Genomic DNA, 20,060 nt, shown 5'->3' on the forward strand with positions numbered 1-20,060 from the left:
AGAATCGAAGCGCCGCCGCTCCGTACTCGTTCTGAGACCGCATTTTCGAAGTAAACGCCTGTGACAAGAAGCAGCAGAGCGAGAAGACCTCGGCGTACTGTGTGTCTGTAGTTGATCGAATGGGGAACAGACTTCGTACGGTACTGCAAATGGCTATCACGACCCTAGCAAGCGCGCATGTAATCATGACACCCAGAAGTTGGCAGACATTTTGTTGAAGTCTTGACTACGACCGATGGCCTTTCCGTAGGGGCAGAGAGGATCGTTATGCAGTGCTGAAGTGACGATTTGCTCTTTTTTCATTGTACAGCGACAGTAGCTGTTTGTCATATTGTGGGAAACGAAAATCTGAGTGCTTTTCGGCAATTACTTTCAACCTGTCGGTAACCCAAACGTGCAAGAGCAATGGCGTCGCTCAGATTGACGCATAAGGATGCTCCTTTCCAGCAGCGGCCACCGTTCTGATGTTTACAACGAGAGGTCTCCGTTAGCCTGGCTTGCCTCCGTGGGGCGCCGCCTGATCACACGCAATCATTTTTTTGTAAATCAAAGGTGCCGCAGGGGCAGAAGCCATCTCTACGGGGTGCTATCGCACTTTACTCCATCCTGGGCAAGCGATTGAAGCTCCATGACTAAAAGCTATTTTTCAACTTCGGGTTCCTGATCATTATAACAGAGCCGATTCTTTCCTCGAATGTAGATTTCCTCGTAGGGCATCGAAGACGCGTAGCTACAGAACACCGCCTGTTTCTCTCGACATGCCTCGCTTGGACATGATTGTTGAAACGCCCCTTCCAACACTCGCCGTGGAAGCCGTAACTCCATTCGTTTACGAAGAAAGATGAGCCACTCAGGGAAGATAAGAGACTCCACGAAGGGTAAGTGGGTTCATTTAAGGCAGGTGATACGTGCATAGAGGCTACAATGAAGCGTTGTATTCTTTTTTTCGGATCACTACTCCGTGTCACCACACTAATATCACGCAGACGCTGTCAGCGTTGCACCGCACAGTACGGACACGCGTACAAAACCAACTACCCCGACTTAATTTTTCCCCCTTTTTTATTCTTTGGACATCGTCACAGCGCTCGTCTGCTCTCGCTTTGGCGGTCAATCCTTAACAAGCTACCAAAGTAACTGGACGGCCATACTGTTTTATGAAGGAAGTCTCGCAGGGGGTCTCTCACATAGACAAAGAACCGTACAAAATAGCAGGAACACAACCATCAAACGATGTCGTCCACAGATTTTCTGGACAACGGAACCACACATAATACTCACATCAACTACAGAGACCACACGGGAGTATGAACACACATGTACACTTTTAAACGAAAAGGCACTACTTTCGCTGACACAAACGCGCGTGAGGTAGCGCTGGCTGTGACTCTGTGGCCATGCTTTTTCCGCTCATATCCGTAATCAAAAGAAAACGGTCACGCCTACATGAAGGCAATTTCTCTTTCGGCCGGTCATTTTAAGTTCCACGACCCCTTTTTTTAGTTTGTTGATGCGTCCGAGACAACACGCTGGATAGGCGCGTCAACGGGCTCGCTTGCCTTCTCTTTCTTCCCTGTCTTCTTCTGAGTCACAAGCTTGTAACTCAACTTCGCATTCAGATTGAACATGCGAGGCCCAGGAGGTCTTGAACTTTCCACGGTTTGCACGCTGCGTCCAAGATCGGCCGCTGGCGGCTCATCTGGGCGACGCCGCTGAGGGGTGGAATGAGGGGGAGGTTGATACATCGACAAGTAAGGAGCATGCGGAGTGGCGTAGCACTGCGGCAACACCGGCGAAATTGCTGAAGCAGATGCTGCAAACGCATCCGACGGTGGCGTTACGGGGAGCGGTTGAGGCACGACGGGAGCCGGCTGAGGCATGACCGGAGTTCGGTGATGCATGGCGGCAACAGATTGAAGACCATAGGGGACCACTGGGGCCTCCACTGCGGTGTCCCGAGTGTCTGTAGAGGGGTTCGACGTGACAGCGTAAATTGCTGCAAACACAAGGGAAACCACGTTAATACATGCTTGGCAGCTGATGCAAGGTTTACCCAGAAACAGCAAACGATACATTGCGATGATGGCACAGGGCACACTGGAATCAACCATAGAGACAGCGCCCCTGCTGGAGCACAGCCGCTTTTGTTCAAAGAGCGCCTTCCATACTATCAAAGGAACAATTGCCTCGGGTGTCTCCCTGTTGAGCTGGTTCTGTATGGTCTTCCCCTTCGGTTTTTTATTGGAGAAAGGAGAACAGACCCCTGTGTCAATTTATATATCCGCTATTTTCCCCACTCAAAATACCCCTGCGTCGGTGGGAGACAAGAAATGACGAAAAAATATCGCCAACGCGCACGCACATTTATGAGATCCAACACCACATCTGTGTGGCGGTTTTTCTCAGCGTAAATACTCTCTTGTTACAGACAGTCATCCTTCTCTCTGCTTTGTTGCAAATGCACAGAACACGACTGCGGAGATCACACCGTCAATCTCGTACCCTAGATACTCGTGGGCATTCTCGGCTTTCTAGTCTCAACTCGAAGCACAGAGATGGATGTCTGGCTTCCGCAGGTCACAGCATCCGCCCCCAGCGTTTTCATGTCTAACCTCGGATTTGTTTGATGGCGTCTCCAGTCAACGGAAGGAGAACGGCAAAGTGGTGTGCGTAAGTGAATTCCTTCAAGAACTCTGCAAACTCTTGTCCTAGGGCATCCCCAATTTGGTTCGGAGCATCGTCGTGAAACAATGCTGTCGCAACACTGGCGACACTTGCATGCGGCGCAGCAGGAAGAAGAGTGGCGAGAAGTGAAACCACGTCAGACGGATCCAAGACGTTGCCGACGCATTTCAACAGATGCAAGCTTTCGAGCGGGGGCGAGACCTCGACGAAGCGGAGGATTTGCTGGCGTGTATCTGCAGATCCGTTTACCCTTCCCAAGGCTAAAGCGACGCTTCCCGGAGCTCTGCTGCCTGGAACACCGGATGAGCGGACACCTTGGGAATGGTTCCGAATTGATAAAGCGAGACCGGCAGCCTCAGGGGACAACCGCAGGAGGGGGGTAGCCTTTTGCATCTTATCCCAGACCTCTCGCGCCTCGGTTGCAGGCTCAAGTCTCTCCACCAGGCTCTCCAGCACGCTTACTGGCGTCGTGGGGACGAGCTTCAGAAGGAACTGAGAAACTTCTTTGGCAGACAACATGGGGTACATGTGCGTAATCAGTTCTCCTATAGCTTCTCCGTCTCCGAGGGCTGCAGAAACCGTCAGGAGTGTGTCAGCTGCGTGTCGCAAAAAGCTCTTCACTTCTGCAATCATCGCGGTTGAGAGGAGAGCAGTCGGCGCAGCGGTCAGATGACCGATCATTGCTTCGAGTTCCCGTATTCGGCTGTCGTCTTCTCTTGATCTCACCTCCTCCTCATGCGTTCGAGACATCTGATACTTCGCCATCAGCTCTTCCTCTTTCCGAGCGAAATCTCGTGCCAGGCGGCTCCGGAGCTCCTCTTGCTGCTTTTTGAAGTCCGACAAACTTTGCCGCATTCGCTGGTTCGCCTCAGCAACCTTTGCCTGGGAACACAGGCAATGTACACGTAACCAGAGTGCCACAGTGCTCACGCTTGAAGAGAAAGGTCGACGAGAGGACACAAATAGCCAAGTGAACAGATGTGACAAGACAGTGTGAGACTCGGTTCTACTGAGGTAAAAAGGAGCAGAAGCCTCAGAGCAGCACGCAGGAAGAATCTTCCTCCGGAGGTGTTCTCATCTGGATACCGTCTGTAGACACGAATACAGGCAGACACATAGAAGGAACTGATGGACCGAAGAGGGATGGAACACGAGAACACGGATGTGTCATCTGCACGAGTGTCTGTTTCTGCTCACTCCACGTCTTTTGTTGTACGCTGTATGTTGCGTTCTTACTCTAGTTAGAGATAGATCCTTCTTAAGCTTTTCGATTTCCTCCGACTTCCGCATGGACTCTTCCTGGAAGTGCTTCGCCTCGCCTCTAACCGTCGCTTCGGCGTGAGCGTGCTCATCCAACTGGAACTCGAGATCCTCAACCTGCCTCTCTAAGTCTGCCAGCTGGCCTCTTAGCCTCTCTTTCTCAGGGTCCTCCTGATTCACCTTTGCAGTACCGGCAAGTCGCCTGACCTCCTACATGTAGTACAGAAAGGTAGGAAACACATCTTTGATGCTTTTCGCATTCCATAAATCCAGATAAAGACACCAAGTCAGACCTGGTAGGGACTGACCAGCTTGCCAAACCTTTTCAGCGGGGTTTAGGGTCGCCTACCTGGAACGACATATGCTACACTGAATGCGTATGCAGCCTCAGTCTCCTCAAGACGGGTGATTTCCCCTTCCCATAACTTCTCTCTCTTGGCCCCGATTTCGGAATTCGCTACTGGCACGCATTTTCTGCGAAGCAGTGGCAGCAATCGGTCCCTCAACGTTTATCGCTGTCTTGCATGTTACCGGGACTGTGTCTGTACCGCCATCCCTTCACCTCTGTTGTTCTCTCGAAGTCTGCAGTCACTTGCAAAGCAACACGGATACATACCTCCTGCAAGTTGTGTATGACATCCGTGGTTCTCCTTCGCTCTCGCTCAAGAGTTTCGCGGGCGCGCTTTAACTGTGCGTTCTCCCTTTTCATATCCTGCAAATCGAACTCCAGCTCCGTAGACCTTCGTTTCAGAGTAGACAGGGTCTCTAGGTCATTCTGGTCCTTCGCGCGCAGCATCTCCTGCAGGTGGTCCACCTCGTCTTCGAGGCCGGACAAGGTCTTTTCTTTCGCTTCCAGCTGCTTCTGAGAAAAGAGCCACGAACCGTTCAACACACAAACGACAGACGCCTACAAAAGGGTCAGGCACCGTTTCGAGAACAGCAGTACTTTTCCGGCTCTGTGGGTGTGCCCACGGGCCAGTGTTGAAAAAGCCGTTTCCGAAGTTTTTCATCGGCTATGGACAATAACACGTAATGCGATTCAGCGCACAAACCAGCGATCTCGCTGTGTATCTCCCTCCAGACTAGATGACACTTTACGCGTCCGTTCTGCGCAAGGTTCGTGATTCTTCAGAGGATACCACTCACGAATCTGAACATCGCTGCGCCACTACGGGACTTTCTGTCTTTCCAGTTCTCCGCTACTTCGCTCTCCCTGCATTCGTTCCCTCCTGTCCCCTTTCCCCTCGCCTCACCTTCAGCGAGTTGATTATGTCTCTCTGCTTCATCTCTTCATTCTTCACCAATCGCGCCGCCTCGACAGCCTTTCTCAAGCGTTCCTCCTTCCTGGTCGAGTCAGATTTGCCTTTCTCAATCTCTTGACGGAGCTCTACGAGCTTTTTCTCCTTTCCATCCAGATCTTTTGCAAGCTGAGTTGCTTTTGCCTCGTGTACGGACACACACGCCTGCACCTCGACAAGCTGCTTTTCTAGCCGCCTTGTGTCGTCAACGGTCCGCCTGCGTTCTTCCACCATTTGCTGCTTCTCACGCTCGAGTTCCTGGTTCACCTTCAAAAGGCTTTCTTTCTCCGATTCCAGGACAGCACTCTTGTCACGGACATCCTCCAGTTTCACCGTCAGTGAATCAATTTCATGCTGCAGAGTAGTGATTCTCTCGTGGAGAAGCTCCCGGAAACGATCCGAGTGGTCCCCACGCAAGCCGCGCTCCGTCTGGAGCTCCTGCATCGAGACTGAACACCAATGGAAAAGAACGAAAAGGCATCTTAGGCACACTCCTATGTGGTACAAACACACTTTTGTATATAACTGTGCGGGTCTGTACTAAAGGTGTGCGTTCATGCAACATTACGCTGCGTGCGAACAAGCAGCGAATGAAGTTAGGTTTCATTTCTTAGCTTGGACACCATCCTATCTACAGAGACCCATAGAGTCCAACGATAATAGATTACAAACCCATCAACGGAGCCTCTTTTCACACATGCCCTAGGACAAAAATGACAAGACTTGCGGACTCTCTTCCACATTTGTATCTATAAGAGGAAGCAGTCGCTGACGACAACAAAAAAGAGATCAATGTGTACTCACAGGAAGTGTATAGGCAACTGCAGTTAGGTTAAGCACGCAACCGACACACATACACGCCTCGTTCTGCGAGAAACGGGAAAACAGGCGTTTTCGCCTATTTTCGTCTTGAGAGAACGACGGACGTTGACAGGTGAAGACACACGGGACAGCCACATTCGCGTCGGCAGGAATGCGCCGGCCTTCTGCCAAAAATGGTGGCTTTCTACTTTAGTTCCTGCTTCTCGTATACGTCATGGTACCTTATCTCCCCCGACAATGCCGTTCAGTTTAGCTCGCCGCACTCCCTCCCTCTGCATTGCACAACCTTTTCCGTTTATCCCTCATCCTGCATAGACTTACGAGCAATCTCCCGCCGGTGCGCCTCCTCTTGTTCTTTGGATTTGCTTTTGAGTTTCTCGATTTCCTCAAGGTGGGCCTTCTGGGCGTCGTTCAAGGCCTTTGCGGCCTTGTCACGCAGTTCCTGGACCATCGCTGTGTAGTCCTGCGTGGACTTAGCAAGTCTCTCTTTCATCTCCTCGAGCTCGGCCGCGTGGCGTTTCTTCAGCTCCTCGATGACATGTTCGCTTTGCCTCCTGTGCTGATCGATCTTTCCGACCTGCGATTGGCTGAGCTTTTCTACCTCGGCTGTATGCTGCTTCTTCAACTTTTCGTTCTCGCGAGTTTCTTTCAGCAGAGCCTCTTCATACTCTTTCTTGACGGACTCGATTGCCGCCTTGAGCTTCTCTTCGTGCGAAGCAGCAGCTGACTCGTACTCCAGCTTGGCCGCCGACAGCGCTGTTTGACTATCTGCTCGGAGAGCCGCCAATTCTTGCTGGTGTCTGCGTTTCATCCCGTCAATAGAAAGGCTTCGCTGGAGTTGGAGATTCTTCTTGCTCTTCTCAGCCTCTTTCTGAAAGGACTCGCGGATTTGCGTGAGTTCGGTCTGATGCTGCTTCTTCATGTTCTCCATTTCCGCCTGGAAGCTCTTTTCAAGGGCAGCCCTTTCGGAGAGCGCCTGTTTCACCTTCTCGTTCGCCTCCTTAACCTTTTTGTTCGCCGCATCGGCCCTCTCATTCGCCTCCTTCAGCATCTCTTGCAGCCTACCCTGGTTGTCCTCGAGTTCCCGTCTGTATCCGTCATCTCGATGTTGCAACTCGTTTTCATATCGCTTCTGGAGCTCCTCCGTCTCCTCAACCATACGTGCAAGACTTTGTTTCAGCGCATCTTTTTCCTGGAGGTGCTTCTGAAGGACTTTTTCTCGCTCAAAGTGCTGCTTTGCAGTCAACTCGGAAAGTTTCGCGTACTTTTCCTCGTTTTCTTTCATGGTCCGCTCTGTCTGCTCTCGGCTCTTCATCGACTCGTCTTGCACCTTCTGCAGTCCAGAAATGTAGCTTTGGAGTGTGGACTCGCTCTGCCTTTCTCTTTCTCTCAGTTTCTCGAGTTCGTCTTTGTACTTCTTTTCCTCCGCCTGTCTGTTCTTTTGCTCCGCCTCGAGACCTTCCAGAGCTTTCGCGCACTCATTCCGGGATTCCTCTAGGTCCTTCTTTAGTGCACTTACGCGCTGTCGGCTTTCTTCTAACTGTTTCTCCTTTTCCTGCAGAATTTTCTCGAGAGTGACACTGGTGCCTTCCGGTAGAGTCTTACTGAATGCCCGAATCAGTCGCGTTTCTTCCTCTTGGATCAGTTTGCTTTCCTCCTTCATCCTCTCGCATGACGCCTCCAGCTTCTTCTTCTCTCCTTCCATAGTAGCTGCTCTGTCTTTCTGTTCCGTCCACATAGTTTCCAGTGCCTTCTTCTCAGTTTCTAGAGTGGCTACTCGCTCTTGTTGCTCCGTCCACTTTGCCTCCAGCGCCTGCTTTTCAGTTTCCAGAGTGGCTACTCGCTCTGTTTGTTCCGTCCACTTTGCCTCGAGAGCCTTATAGTTCGCTGTGGCTTCTGCTGCTTGAGCTTGCAGCATTTCGGTCTCACTCGTGAGCATGGCGATGACGTCCTCCTTCACTCTCTGGTCCTTTTCCATTTGCTCTGCAAGCGAGGCAACTTGCGACCGCATCAAGCACTGAGTTGTACTGTGTTGCCTCTTCAGGGTATCCATTTCATTCCTTAGCTTCGTGTTCGCCTGCTCCGCCACGCCCGCCGACTGCTCAAGAAAGGCAACCTGCCGCTCTCTCTCTTCCAGTTGCCGCTGAAGTTCCTCAGCTCTTCTACCTCCATCCCTTCGAATCGCGTCCACCTCCTGCTCAAGAGAGGACAGTTTGCGCCGCAGAGACTCAATTTCTTCTTCACATTCCCTCACTCGCTCCTCCGCCCTTGCGCGGGCCTGCTCGGCCCCGTCAGCTTTGTTTTCACTCATCACCAGCCGGCCCAGCGCGTCATCTTTTGTCCTCTCTGCCGCGCCGATTTTGCGCTGAACACACGCGCGGAGAAAGCAAAACAAAGGGAAACTCAACAAAGACAGCGTTCGACACGCTGAAACGACTACGCAGCTGCACAACCGACATCGAACCACTTCGCTCGCACCGAGAAAAAACGAACAAAAACGCAGGTAAAAAATTACACCTCTGTATTGCTTGCAGAAGACGCGAGACACCAGCCCCAAAACCCAGTATCCACCCCGTGAAGCGTTTGGTGCGTCGCCCCGGCACGTTAGCCCTCCAAACGGTATCGGAATACTTCTCGCCGTCTCGTTTCGACTCTCTGTTGCCTCTTTTCGTGCACGTGAATCTACCACTCCTTCTCAACTTGATCTCCTGTGAACCTGACATACCTCGAGTTCCAGGACGGCACTCCTCGCAGTCTCTCCCTGGCGCTTCAGAGCCTCCGTCGTGACGTCTCGCTCGTCTGCGACGGCTTGGAGTCGCTCACCCCATTCCTTCTCCATCGCCTCCTTTTGGTCGTTCAGGGCTTTCTCTGCCATCTCGACCAGTTCCTTATTCTGAGTCTCCAGCGCCTTCGTATACTCCTTCTGCTCTGCCAGTTGCGCCTCTAGGTATTCAAGTTGCTCTCGACTCAGGCCCGCTCCCGCCATTTGCAGGTAAGTGACTTGGCCATGAAGCTCAGTGCATTTCTTCTGAAGAACTTCGTTGGCTCTTCGCAGATCTTCTCGCTCCTGCGCGTCCTCTTTGGAGAGCAAAAGAGTCGTCGGGGAGCGTGAAGAGCCCCGTGGAGAGGCCAAGGTCAGAGGCTCTCCGTCCAAGGCTCGATGTTTCCATCGCGGAGAGTGGGTCGGAGACGGGAGACCTTGACCAACGCCTACGAAAGGTGCTGGCGACGGCGAAGAAGTTCGAGGAAGCGGAGACTGAGGCAGAGCATCCAAGCGGGGCAATTCTGGCAGAAGGGCCCGATTGCGACGACTAGGATTTGGAGCAAACGGGAAGGGCGTTGTCGTCTCCTGAACCAACTGTCGAAGCTCTTCTCTTCGGCGCTGGACGCAGCAAAACATGCATGTTCCGATACGAAATGACCTCGATTGCTGATGTGTTGAGGAGACAACTGATTAAAAAACCGGCACACTGAATGCGATCAGCAGACGCAGCTCGAAAGGCCACGCCTTCCACACTCACAGAAACTGCTTGGGTCACAAGCGCTGACAGGATGCCACGCTTGGCACTCTTCGCAGAAAGCTTAACAGATCCACACTCCACACGCATATATATATCATAGCTATCAAACAGATGGACATGCTTGTGGGCATGGAGATGGACTTATCAACCACAAGTGCTCTCACGGTCAGGTCTGAGGACGACTTTCTCCAAAAACGGGAATGCACACACCAGAAAAGCAGTATGATACGTCTCGAGTTGGGTTTCGACGCGCTGCGCCGAGGTGCCAGGTCGTGTTAAAACAGCCGTATGTGTTCATAAGTCAATGTACCGACACCAACCCCACGAAGCACATGTGTGAGAGTTCATGGGTCGCAGGAGGCGCCTCCAAAATCGATGGCGTCTGGCGAAGCTGTGGTGAAGCCTCTGCATGCGCTCATGTATGTGTAACTCGCCTACGACGTCAAACCACATCCTAGAAGAGTGGCACGCGACTCTTTCTTTTTCTCGCAGAACACGTTCTCTAACCCTTTTCAGCCTCATCTGGGTCCTTTCGTGATCCCAATTTCCATTCTCACCTCTTTCAAGGCATGGTCCATCGCCTCTGCTTCAAGCCTTGCAACGATCTGTTTCTGGAGACTCTCCTGTTCCTCCGCTTGCGCCCTCAACAGCTTTTCTTGTTCTTGCAGCAAGCCGAGTTGTCCTTGTTGCTGGCGGACCTTCTCTTCCTCCTGTTTCTCATGTTCGAGCAAGATTACCAGTTGCTGCTGCAGCATTTTTACTTCCGTTGCCAGCAACTGTCTCTCCTCTTCCTCGCGCCTACGTTTCTCCTCTCTCTCTTCTTCCTCCCGTCTTCTTCTCTCCTCTCTCTCCCCTAGGAGCTCGTCAAAGCCTGCCTCAGACATCTCCGTTTCGGCATCGATCAATTCCGGGCGAGGCGCTGGAGCGTCGGGCTGAGGGAGCCCGGTGATGCTCGTTGAGACACTAACACCAACTGCCCCGGGCGAACGCGGGGAATACGCGGCGTTTTGATCCACATGAGCTGGAGGTGACACCATGAAGGAAGATTGGAGGGGCTCTCCCGGCGAGGGCGACTGAAGCGCGGAAGATGGCGAGGCAGGCGACGTAGGCTGTTGAGCCTGTAGAGCTGGTGCGTGAGGACAGGTGGGGGTGTCGCCGTAAGATGCGCCCACAGGCGACGGTGGTGTTATTGATTGGTTGCCGGTCAGGTAGGCCGCTGTCTGGCTCCCCGCAGCAATCCCCATCGTTCTGGCGGCCTCGAGTTTCCGGTAAAGGATTTGCAACCCCTCGATACTGCCCTGCCGTGCTCCTCGAGTCGCCCGAAGCACGCGGAGGTGTCGAAGAAGGGAGGCGGTTTCCCTCCTGCGAAACGCGTTGCTCGTCGCGTAACACTGCAGATCCTCGGAGAGTTTTTTGATCTGCGCTTTCAACAAGCGAATCGACTCGTCTTGGTATGCGATGCACCCCTCCTTCAACATGTTGTCTCCTCGCCACCGCACCTCTTGCTCCGCCAGCGTTCTCTCCAGTTCTTGAATCGCATCCCGCGCCTCTGCTAAGGCCTGGAGGCTCTCGTCGGGTTCCTGACGTTGTTGCGGGGAAAGAACGAGGTGCATTCCTGGTGAGGTAGCCCGTGCCGAAGGGGAAGTCTCGACTCTTTGCACGGTGGCCGCGGAGCCTGCTGAAGGGGCAAGCAAGTCCGGCGAAGGTCGCCGACTCACCACAGTCACCTTTTGCTCGGTCCCTGGTGGAGGGCGCGTGCGCAACGCCGCCTCCTGGGAGGCAGTGTCATTGTAACACTTCCACCGCTTTGCTCGTTCTTTCCAGTACATAGACAACGGCCGCTGTGGTTCCTCGCCATTCGACACCACCCACCAACTCGTGCGGCGAGCGGGAGAGGCCCGCTGCGGCCCAATGACGCAGACCCGGTGGGCTCCATAGTAGGTGCCGACAGGTGCCGCCTCCCGTTCAACAACGTACGGCGCACGCACGCAGTTTCTGTGTCCTCCGAACGAACTGCGGCCCTTGGGAGCCCCGAGAAAACTTGGAGGAGCGGAGCTCGGAAACTGAGTATCCTCTGTGATTTCTGCAGGCGAACTTTTCACTTCCTCAGAATGTCGTGCTGCTACGCGCGTGCCAGGCGGAGCGGCGATGTTGTCTCGGTTGCCGCTCGGGACTAGTTCAGTCTCTGGAGGGGAAGACGCCGCCTGGTTCCGCACAGCGCCAGTCACAGATGGCTCCGATCTACGGAGCGCAGGAGCGCCAGCTGCTCCCAGAACGGGTTCAAAACCTGCCTGTGCCAGGGCAATGCCTGCACCGGGATCAGGACACGGCTGCCGAGCGAGCGGTTGAGACGGCATTCCGGGCAAGGCACTACGAGTGACAAGCGACGGCTGAGCGGGTGCTCCAGCGCGAAGTTCATCATCGCTTGAAACTTCCTCCCTGGGGTACGCCTCAGTTTCTTGATCTACCCTCCAAGGTGCAACCTGAGGGGCGGGCCTACTTGCTGCGACTTTCGGCCGCAGGTCTGATTCACGAACCGGCACCTCGACGACACTCCTGGTAACAGGGTGTGCACTAACGCGAACGGCGACATTAGCAACAGATTTCCCTGGAAGGAGACTCCGAGAGGGCGGCAGTCCATCTGTGGTCGGCTTTTCTGTCTCTACATCCTGCGGAGGTCTTTGCAGGGAAACCGCACTTTCCCGCTCGCTGGTGACCAGAATTTCGGGCCGGCATTCGGTGACAACCGTAGACTCGCGAGGGGCAGCGCATGGATCCGGTTGATTATCCGTGTGTCGATGGAAGGAGGAAGCCCCCAGTGGTTTTGATTCCAACGACGGAGAGTCCTCCGATGGCGGCTCCTGCAGCAGCGCCGTTGCTTGCGCACCTTCGGACTCCTGGCCTTCTGCCTTCGCTGTCCCTGGAACTAGGGACACGTCGGCCGCGTATTTTTGCGGAAATATGGACACCGGCGGCGGGTATTCAGACTCGCTGCTGTCGAACCTTTGAGCAGTTGTACCAGCACACGGTTCCTCCGGAACTCGTGACACTGCGACGGAGGTCGCAAAAGAATCTCTCGAGAGCAGGTGTGACGGCAGGTCTACGTCACCGCGATCAACGACAGTGCTTCGCGCTGGGGAGCCCAACTGAGAAGACGCCGTAGGAGAAACGTCTCCCGAAGGCTCTTGAGGCTCTGCGGAAGAAAGGTGGGGGTGCATGGTGGCGGAACGTCACCCAAAGAATTCGGAATCTGGCCTTACATGGAACGGTTGAGGCACGGCGACTTGTTGCGGCGAAACGCTCCGTGACGGAAGTAGAAAAATAAAAGATTTCATTCGAATACGGGGAAAAGGGCGACAAAAAAGACATACATAAGACGAAATCGGGAGTAACAAGGGATATAGTTACAAATTTTCTGTCGACGAGTACTGCAGGATCCCCCCCTCATACGCGTTCTCGGCTGTGTTTGTACTGAAGAGAAGCTTGTGTCAGACAAATACACGAAAAATGTCAGCTGCACGTGCTCCTCGTACAGGGGAACCAGACCGGAGGCAACACGTGCGTCAAATCAATATAAACTGTCCTAGGCGTTTTCACTTTGACAGCATGCAAGACACTCTGGAGAAAACGCTCGAAAATGAGGGGAACGACAGAGGTCTCGCGTTTCACTCGCCCGTGTTTGGGTTTGGAGGGTCGTCCGGGAGCGCGCGAAACGGAGGCAGCTTGAAGAGCGTGGCCACAGCTCGAATTCTAAACAGACACTCGAAACGATTTTGGACAACATGTCGCATTGGCTCCTTCCTACAACACATCATCTTTCCGTTGTTCTGCGGGCTGAATCGTCTGCAGTCGTCACCTTCTACGGAGTTCGAGGAGCGTTCGTTTCCTCGTAGGACCTTGCACAAGAGGCGTGAGGACGGTTACCAAGTCGAATCAAGAAGGAACATCAGTTGACCTCGCAAGGAACATCCAGGCGTCAAGGAGAAAAAACAGTGTCTTTGCTCAGTGAAAAAAGGCCGATCTATCGTGTTTGCAGCGATTCAGGTTTTTTCCCGAAGCTTCCGTGCGACTCCGCTCATGAAGCGGCCGAGTGAATGAGCAGAGGCGATGGGTGGTTTCCAGTGCGGTCGCGGCAGTGTCTTTGTCGTACATCTTCGAGTTGAAGAGGAAGAAAAAATACAGAAGAAGTCCAGCATGTTTTTCTGAACCCTTCAGAAAAAAGTCGTTACTACCTTCACCATGTAAATGACGAACATATTCAAGACATGAAAGCCATTGGCTAGGCCCCCTGTGGAATCCCGCGCCACGTCACCCGAGCCACCTGAAGTCAGCGCGGCACGCAGAACGCCGGTCACCCGTCACCTACCCCTGCTTGTTAGCAAGGAGACAGTTGGAGTAAATGAGAGCGCCTCCTCGCGTCATCCACGCACATCTTCTAGGGAAAAGAACGGGCTGTTAGAGAGACGTCACACGCTTCCTTGAGACGAAACGAAACAGCAGAGAAACCCCGGCAGCCTTGAAGGGGAAGCCGCAGAGAGACCACTCCAGAAGGACGGTCCGCCGCAGTGGCCGACTCGCTCTTGGTAAAAAGCCGACCGGAACATTCGTGAGGAGGAGAGTCACATATCTCTCTAATGCGCACAAAGCAACTGGGCTAGTTCGTGTGCAAAAATTCACAGGACATGCTAAAAATTGTTGTAAAACGGTACCCCCTTTCGTGCACAGAGCAAGTAGATTCATTTTGACGGTTTCAACGCCGTCGAAAAGATCAAGCGATCGACTTTGAAGCTCAGAAGTTTAAAACGCGCTTGCACGGAAGTCCCCTCGGGGTTGATCGATTCATCCAAAATCTAGTCTCCGAGATCACAAGTCGCTACATCACACAGAAGAATGACACATGCACTTGACTTAGAAGATTCCACACTCATGTTGTAACAGAAAGCAACGTCTTGCAAGTGCAAGGCCTCCCGTATCGCGCCTTTGGTCTTCGGCAGTCGACTACGTGCAATCGCTGCCTCTGCGATCGGCCCGTTACTTCTACTGTGCACCGAATCATTCCACAAACCGCCATCGAGACTTCTTATGGTTGAATTGCGACTTACTTTTCACCTAGAGTCTTTCTGACTTTAGATAACAATTTTCAGCACCGTAGAGAGAATTGTTTGTCTTGAGTGTGTCTCGGCGCCCACAGCGGGCTCAGATGTCGGACTCTTCGTCTCTGCAGCCGGAAACTTTGCTGAAAGAACGTCTCCTGAGTGCCACTGCCTGTCTTCCCCGTGTACCTTCCTTTGTGGCAGTCTCTTGGATTATCTATCATGCGTCCCGATCCGCCTCGATTTTAACGAGTTTCTTCTTCTTGACGCGTCAATTCCTCCGCGTTCGTCTTCTGCATCTGCCGCACGCTGCCGTTTGCGCGTTCTACTCTTGCGTAGCGTCTACCGTGCATCTTTTTTTTGCTGTAACACTTCGTTGCTGACTACCCCAGTCGCGTCCGTCCCCGCGTTTAGTGCTGCTGCAATCTTGCTTTCCCGGTCCTTGGTCTTCCGTACTGGGTTTCTTCCGGTTGTGTGCTCACCCGCCACCTTGTACCTTTTGTTCATCACCGTCTTAGGCTGCTCGCCGGTTGCTCATCGCAGTTCTGAGGGTCAGCCAACGCATTTTTTCAACTGCGAAGTTCTTCTGTCTGGTTCCTTCCTACCCTTTGTCGCATGCCTTTACTTCTGGTTCCTTTTTGTCAAGTCAACGATTCGCCTTCAAAAAGTCCCGGCTGCTGGTTCAACATAGCTCCCGCTGTGTTAGCGTCCGGATTTTCCCGTGAAGTCCCTGCGGCAGCATGAGCCAGAGGGAACTGCAATCGTAGCTTGTACTTCTTTCGCGGCTTAACATAGACAACAGTTACCACCTTCCTGTTCTCTGTTAGTTATCACCCTTCCCCTAGCACTTCGTGACCCCTCGATCCGTCCGCCACAGTATGTGGGGAGGCGGGCGGGATATCCAGGTTTTTTCTCATCCTTTGCACCCTCAATCCAAGTCGACGTGTCAGTTGTCACCTGGTATACGCTGTGAGGCGGCTTTCTTATCGATTTCTGTGGTAAAGCTGACTATTTGGGCATAGTGTTATGCTCAAGATGGCGCTACGAGAGACGGAGGACATCGATAAACCAAAAACGAACAAGCGCAGCTACAGGTTTGTGAAGCTGCCGAACCACCTGTCTGTTTGGCTAGTCAGCGACCCGGCGGCAGACCTGGCCTCTGCCGCTCTGGACATCAATGTAGGCTCTTACTTCGATCCCCCGCCCGTCGAAGGCTTGGCGCATTTCTGCGAGCACATGCTATTCCTCGGAACGGAGAAGTTTCCGGATGAAACGGAATATTCCAACTTCATCAAGCAGCACGGAGGCTGCACCAACGCGTACACTGAGCACACGCACACGAACTACCACTTTTCGGTCGCGCCGGAACACCTCGAGGGTGCCCTCGACTGATTTTCCCAGTTTTTCATTGCGCCACTTTCCACCGAAATTGCGGCGGAGAGGGAACTAAATGCCGTCGACAGCAAGTTTCGACTTCGACTCGTGAACGACTTCATTCGCCGCTGGCAGCTGCTCCACAAACTGGCAAATCCTGACCACCCCTTCAATCGGTTCTCGTGCGGGAACCAGGTGTCTCTACAGGAGGTTCCGAAGGCACTCGGAGCCGACGTTCGGCACGAGTTGCTGGCTTTCCACAAAACGTGGTACAGTGCGAACATCATGACGCTTGTTGGCCTCGGAACAGATTCTCTGGATTGTCTCCAGGGCATGGTAGAGAAGTACTTCGGAACGATCAAAGACAAGCAAGTGCCTGTGCGTCCCTCCAGGGCCATTGTGGACCCGAGCGTCCCCGTGTTTCGGCGTCACGAAGACCTGCAACAAGTTGTCTACATTGTGCCGATCAAAGATCAGAGGGAAATCCACTTCGAGTTTGTTCTGCCCCCGCAAATAGACGCCTGGAGAACCAAGCATAGCCGGTGCCTTTCTCACCTCGCCGGGCATGAAGGCAAAAGGCTCGCTCCTTTCAGCTCTGAAGAATGAAGGGCTCGCCATCAGCCTGAACAGTTGGAGTCTCGATGAGGAATGTGTCAGCATCTTCTATATTTCCATCGAACTTACGGAACAAGGCGCCTCTGATGCCGGGCTGCAAAGGTAAGGAGAAGGACAGGGACACGGGAAATAGCACGAGCGAACATATTGCGGTTCCGTTCTCGATATCTACACCGTCTGTGAACGGGAACTTTCTTTCGCTCCGTTGGCAGGTGCTGAACCCATTTCCTATTTCCGCTTGATGGAGTATTCGTCGTCGTGTTTACCGGATGCAAGTTCTAGTGTTTTAGTAGAGCATATCAAGATGATAACATTTTTGAAATAGAAGCCACTGAACACCATGTATTAGTGTAATAAAGATAATCGGACAGATTCCGAGCCAGAGTAGTACACAGCCTCTTCTGAACGCAGTGCCCGCTGTGGTTGGGCAAGACATGCATGGATCCAATGCTGCGCATTCAGTGGCACCTGTGCCTGTATCAGCATTCGTTGACATGGCCGAACGCTTGATGTAACATCCTTTCCCTGGATGTGGCAGCCGGGCACCTCTTGCCAGGTTACCGTTTCTCTTTGTCTCATGTTTCTCTGTTTGCCATCAGAGTCGAGGATCTGGTCTTCCTTTACCTGAGCTTGCTTCGTACGTCGCGTGTCCAGGAGTGGGTTTTCGAGGAATCTCGGTGGTTGGCGGAAATGGGATTTCGTTTTGCAGACACCGAGAATCCGTTGCCATTCTGTGTGGTGCACGCGAAACATCTTCACCGCTATCCTCCTGAGTGAGCCCTGCCGGGACCACACCTCTTCTTTTCTTTCGACAAGACGCAAATTGAAGAGATTCTCAAACGGCTCACTCTCGATGCGCTCCGCTTCGAGGTAGTTGGCAAGCGTTACACAGACATCTGCACCACCAAGGAAGATATCTACGATATCTCCCATCACAAGAACGCCTTCTCGACCAAGCAACGAGAGCGATGGGGAAGCATTCTACGCGATGTGGGTCGTGGTAAAACACATGCATTCCTATACTGCATTTCATAGATGGTTCCATTTAGCCGGCACGATTATATTTGGTGTGGCTGCTGGGAACAGTTCCCTACAAGACTCAATCGCTTATAATTTCCGGAACGAATTCTGCTCGAGTCATTGGCTCTTCTCGGTGGGTGTGGTTTGACTGTTGTGCGAATGGGACATGAGCTGCTGTCTCTTTTGCTGTTTCTTCCTTCCATGGCTTGCTGTCTGGGGTGTCTTTCCCTCCCATTTTTGTCAGGAGGCTTCGGCTGCGGCGGTTAAAGAAGGCCTGACTTCCCCATCTCCAAACCCATTTGTCCCGACCGATCTGTCGCTGCGCCCTCTGTCCCGCTTGTCTTCTTCGCCTTCGCTCCCGTGTTTGCTCGATCCATCATGCGCTTCCTGTGGAGATGGAACCCTGGCATCATTTCCGTGCTTTGCGAAGAAAGCCACAGATTTACTTGAAACAGGACGACACGTTTTTGCTGCCCAAACTGTCGGCGCGTCTGTGCATCAAAACGTCCCTGCCGTCCGGGGCGAGTGCGAAACAGGATATCCTGACAGAGTTCTACATGCGCGTTTGGGTGTATGTCCAGACGGTCGCTGAGATGGTCTACGAAGCCCTGTACGATGCAGAAGTTGCGGGACTGTATTTCTTGCTGAATGGCGGCGACTGGCCGGGGAAGATCTGCTTGCTTGCTCAAGGTTTCAGCGACAAACTCCCGCTTCTTGTCGACAAACTGACGTTTGCGCTGTCGCACTCTGGCGCAATGCCTCCCGCCTGTGAAGCGAGCGAGGAGTGCAGCGGGTCGCCGGGCGGAGCGACGAAAGGAAGACCGACAAATGGGGAACCCAAGTTTCGTCTCGACCGACGCGCGTTCGACGTGGTCAAGGAGAACCTTCATCGAAAGATTTCGAACAGCATGCTCTGCCGCACCGTCTCTCAACAAGCTGCAACGCTGCGGGGTGAAACCCTCGAGATTCCCTGCTTGAGCTACGAGGACCTGTTGCGCGTTCTCGAACAAACGACACTGGACGTCCAAGAAGTGCCGAAGACGCTGTTCGAGCGAGCGTGCGTCGAAGGGCTGGTCGTCGGCAACATCTCGTCTGCCGAGGTGTGCGTTATGGTTGAAATGGCTTTGAAGAATCTCAACATTGAGACGACACTCGATAGCAACTCCGTCCCCGAGAAAGCGGTGGTCGACCTCGCCTCGCTGGACCTCGCCCGTCTGCGTTCGTCGGGCTCGGGAGTCGCCGGGCTCGACGAGGAACGGGAGGCAATGCAGTGCAGGACTCTGGTCTGCGAGGAGTTGAAGGCATCGGAAGTGAAGCTGAAGACTCGGTCGGAAAACTCGAATACTCAAGACCGAAACAGTGTCGCATTTCTTCGATTTCAACTCGGGAATCTCGAGGACAGAGAGCGCTCGATGCTCTCGCTGTTCTCCCACTGCATCTCCCAGGCGTTTTTCGACGATCTGCGGACCCAGCAACAGCTCGACTATGTTTTGCATGCACACCGAAGCTTTCAGCTGCGGTCTCAGGGCATGCATTTTTTCGTGGCTGGTTCGACGTTCTCGGACCTCATGACGTTGCGCATCGGACGCCTCGTGGAAAAGTACCTCAGCTCTGAACAGGGTCTACATGCCGGTTTGCCAGACGCCCTGTGCGAAAAGCATCGATCTGCTCTGGTCAGCGAACTGAGAGTCAGACCGCAGAACGCGTTTGAAGAAGCACAGCGGTACACGCGAGAGATCAGCACCTGGTACTTCATGTTTAACCGGCATGACCGGACAATCGCTGAACTCTGCCGCCTCGAGAAGAACGAATTCTTCCACTTCATTCTTCACCGCCTCCGGCCCCCCCCTGTCCTGCTTCTCTGCATCGACAGACAGGCCGCGGCTGCCCCGAGAGCCATCGCGACTTGCGAGGGACACCAGGAGGAAAACAGCGGCGACGCCGCAGAAACGAAGGAGATGCAAGAGGCTGAGACTCAGGAGGCGAAGAAACCTCAGCAGGAAACATGCAACCTTTTGCGGGGTGGACTGACGTTCGCGCCCCACGGGAGCTGCGGAAGTACGCCGCTCGAACATCCAAAATGCTGGCGTGAAACGGGGGCCCTAGTCCTTGTCATTCTCTGTGTTGTCGTCATCTTGAAAGGCGAAAAACGTGGTTTTTTGTCTCTCTTCTGATATCCAACGTTTACACAGAGATATGGCTCCACATAAAAGGGGCAAAAAAATACGGAGCAGACAAGGCAAGATGACGAGAAGGAAAAAATAACTCTCTTGCGTTTGAAAACGTTCTGCGTACGTTGTTGGCTCTTCTTGAGCCTAGGAGAAAGGAGTTAAATGACGCTAGAGATATGCCAGCAGCTGATTTCCCCCAGT

General features: G+C 53.3%; 3 protein-coding genes across 3 annotated transcripts; 2 read left to right on the top strand and 1 right to left on the bottom strand.

Moving 5' to 3' along the window:
* Positions 1-764: 764 nt before the first annotated feature.
* Positions 765-14,124, bottom strand: TGME49_244470 (hypothetical protein). The gene is made up of 8 exons (XM_002366895.2): positions 10,144-14,124; positions 8,791-9,447; positions 6,387-8,430; positions 5,199-5,692; positions 4,562-4,807; positions 3,922-4,155; positions 2,613-3,567; positions 765-1,996 (listed from the first exon to the last, which is right to left on the bottom strand). Exons 1-8 carry the CDS (start codon positions 12,802-12,804, stop codon positions 1,500-1,502), a joined length of 7,788 nt encoding a protein of 2,595 aa, XP_002366936.1. The 5' UTR covers positions 12,805-14,124; the 3' UTR covers positions 765-1,499.
* A 1,590-nt stretch (positions 14,125-15,714) lies between these two features.
* TGME49_244480 (peptidase M16 inactive domain-containing protein) lies at positions 15,715-17,445 on the top strand (the record flags this gene model as incomplete). Its single annotated transcript, XM_018780718.1, has 4 exons — positions 15,715-16,035; positions 16,081-16,595; positions 16,711-16,770; positions 17,268-17,445. 4 exons carry the CDS (start codon positions 15,715-15,717, stop codon positions 17,443-17,445), a joined length of 1,074 nt encoding a protein of 357 aa, XP_018637554.1.
* Positions 17,446-17,776: 331 nt separating this feature from the next.
* Positions 17,777-20,040, top strand: TGME49_244490 (insulysin, putative). The gene has a single exon (XM_002366897.2). The coding sequence runs from the start codon at positions 18,084-18,086 to the stop codon at positions 19,860-19,862; it is 1,779 nt and encodes a 592-aa protein (XP_002366938.1). The 5' UTR covers positions 17,777-18,083; the 3' UTR covers positions 19,863-20,040.
* Positions 20,041-20,060: the final 20 nt, after the last annotated feature.

The sequence above is a fragment of the Toxoplasma gondii genome, chromosome VI (genome assembly GCF_000006565.2).
Source record: "Toxoplasma gondii ME49 chromosome VI, whole genome shotgun sequence".
Classification (NCBI taxonomy): Eukaryota; Apicomplexa; class Conoidasida; order Eucoccidiorida; family Sarcocystidae; genus Toxoplasma; species Toxoplasma gondii.

What these genes read in the sequence shown, in the direction of transcription:
- TGME49_244470 (XM_002366895.2), bottom strand. Translation starts at nt 12,804, where the DNA reads ATGCACCCCCACCTTTCTTCCGCAGAGCCTCAAGAGCCTTCGGGAGAC. An exon ending in GTGCCGTCCTGGAACTCGAG is followed by an intron (nt 8,431 to 8,790) that starts GTATGTCAGGTT and finishes GCGTGTGTTCAG; the next exon opens with CGCAAAATCGGCGCGGCAGA. An exon ending in GCACCGGCGGGAGATTGCTC is followed by an intron (nt 5,693 to 6,386) that starts GTAAGTCTATGC and finishes ATTGGTGTTCAG; the next exon opens with TCTCGATGCAGGAGCTCCAG.
- TGME49_244490 (XM_002366897.2), top strand. Translation starts at nt 18,084, where the DNA reads ATGGAACCCTGGCATCATTTCCGTGCTTTGCGAAGAAAGCCACAGATT.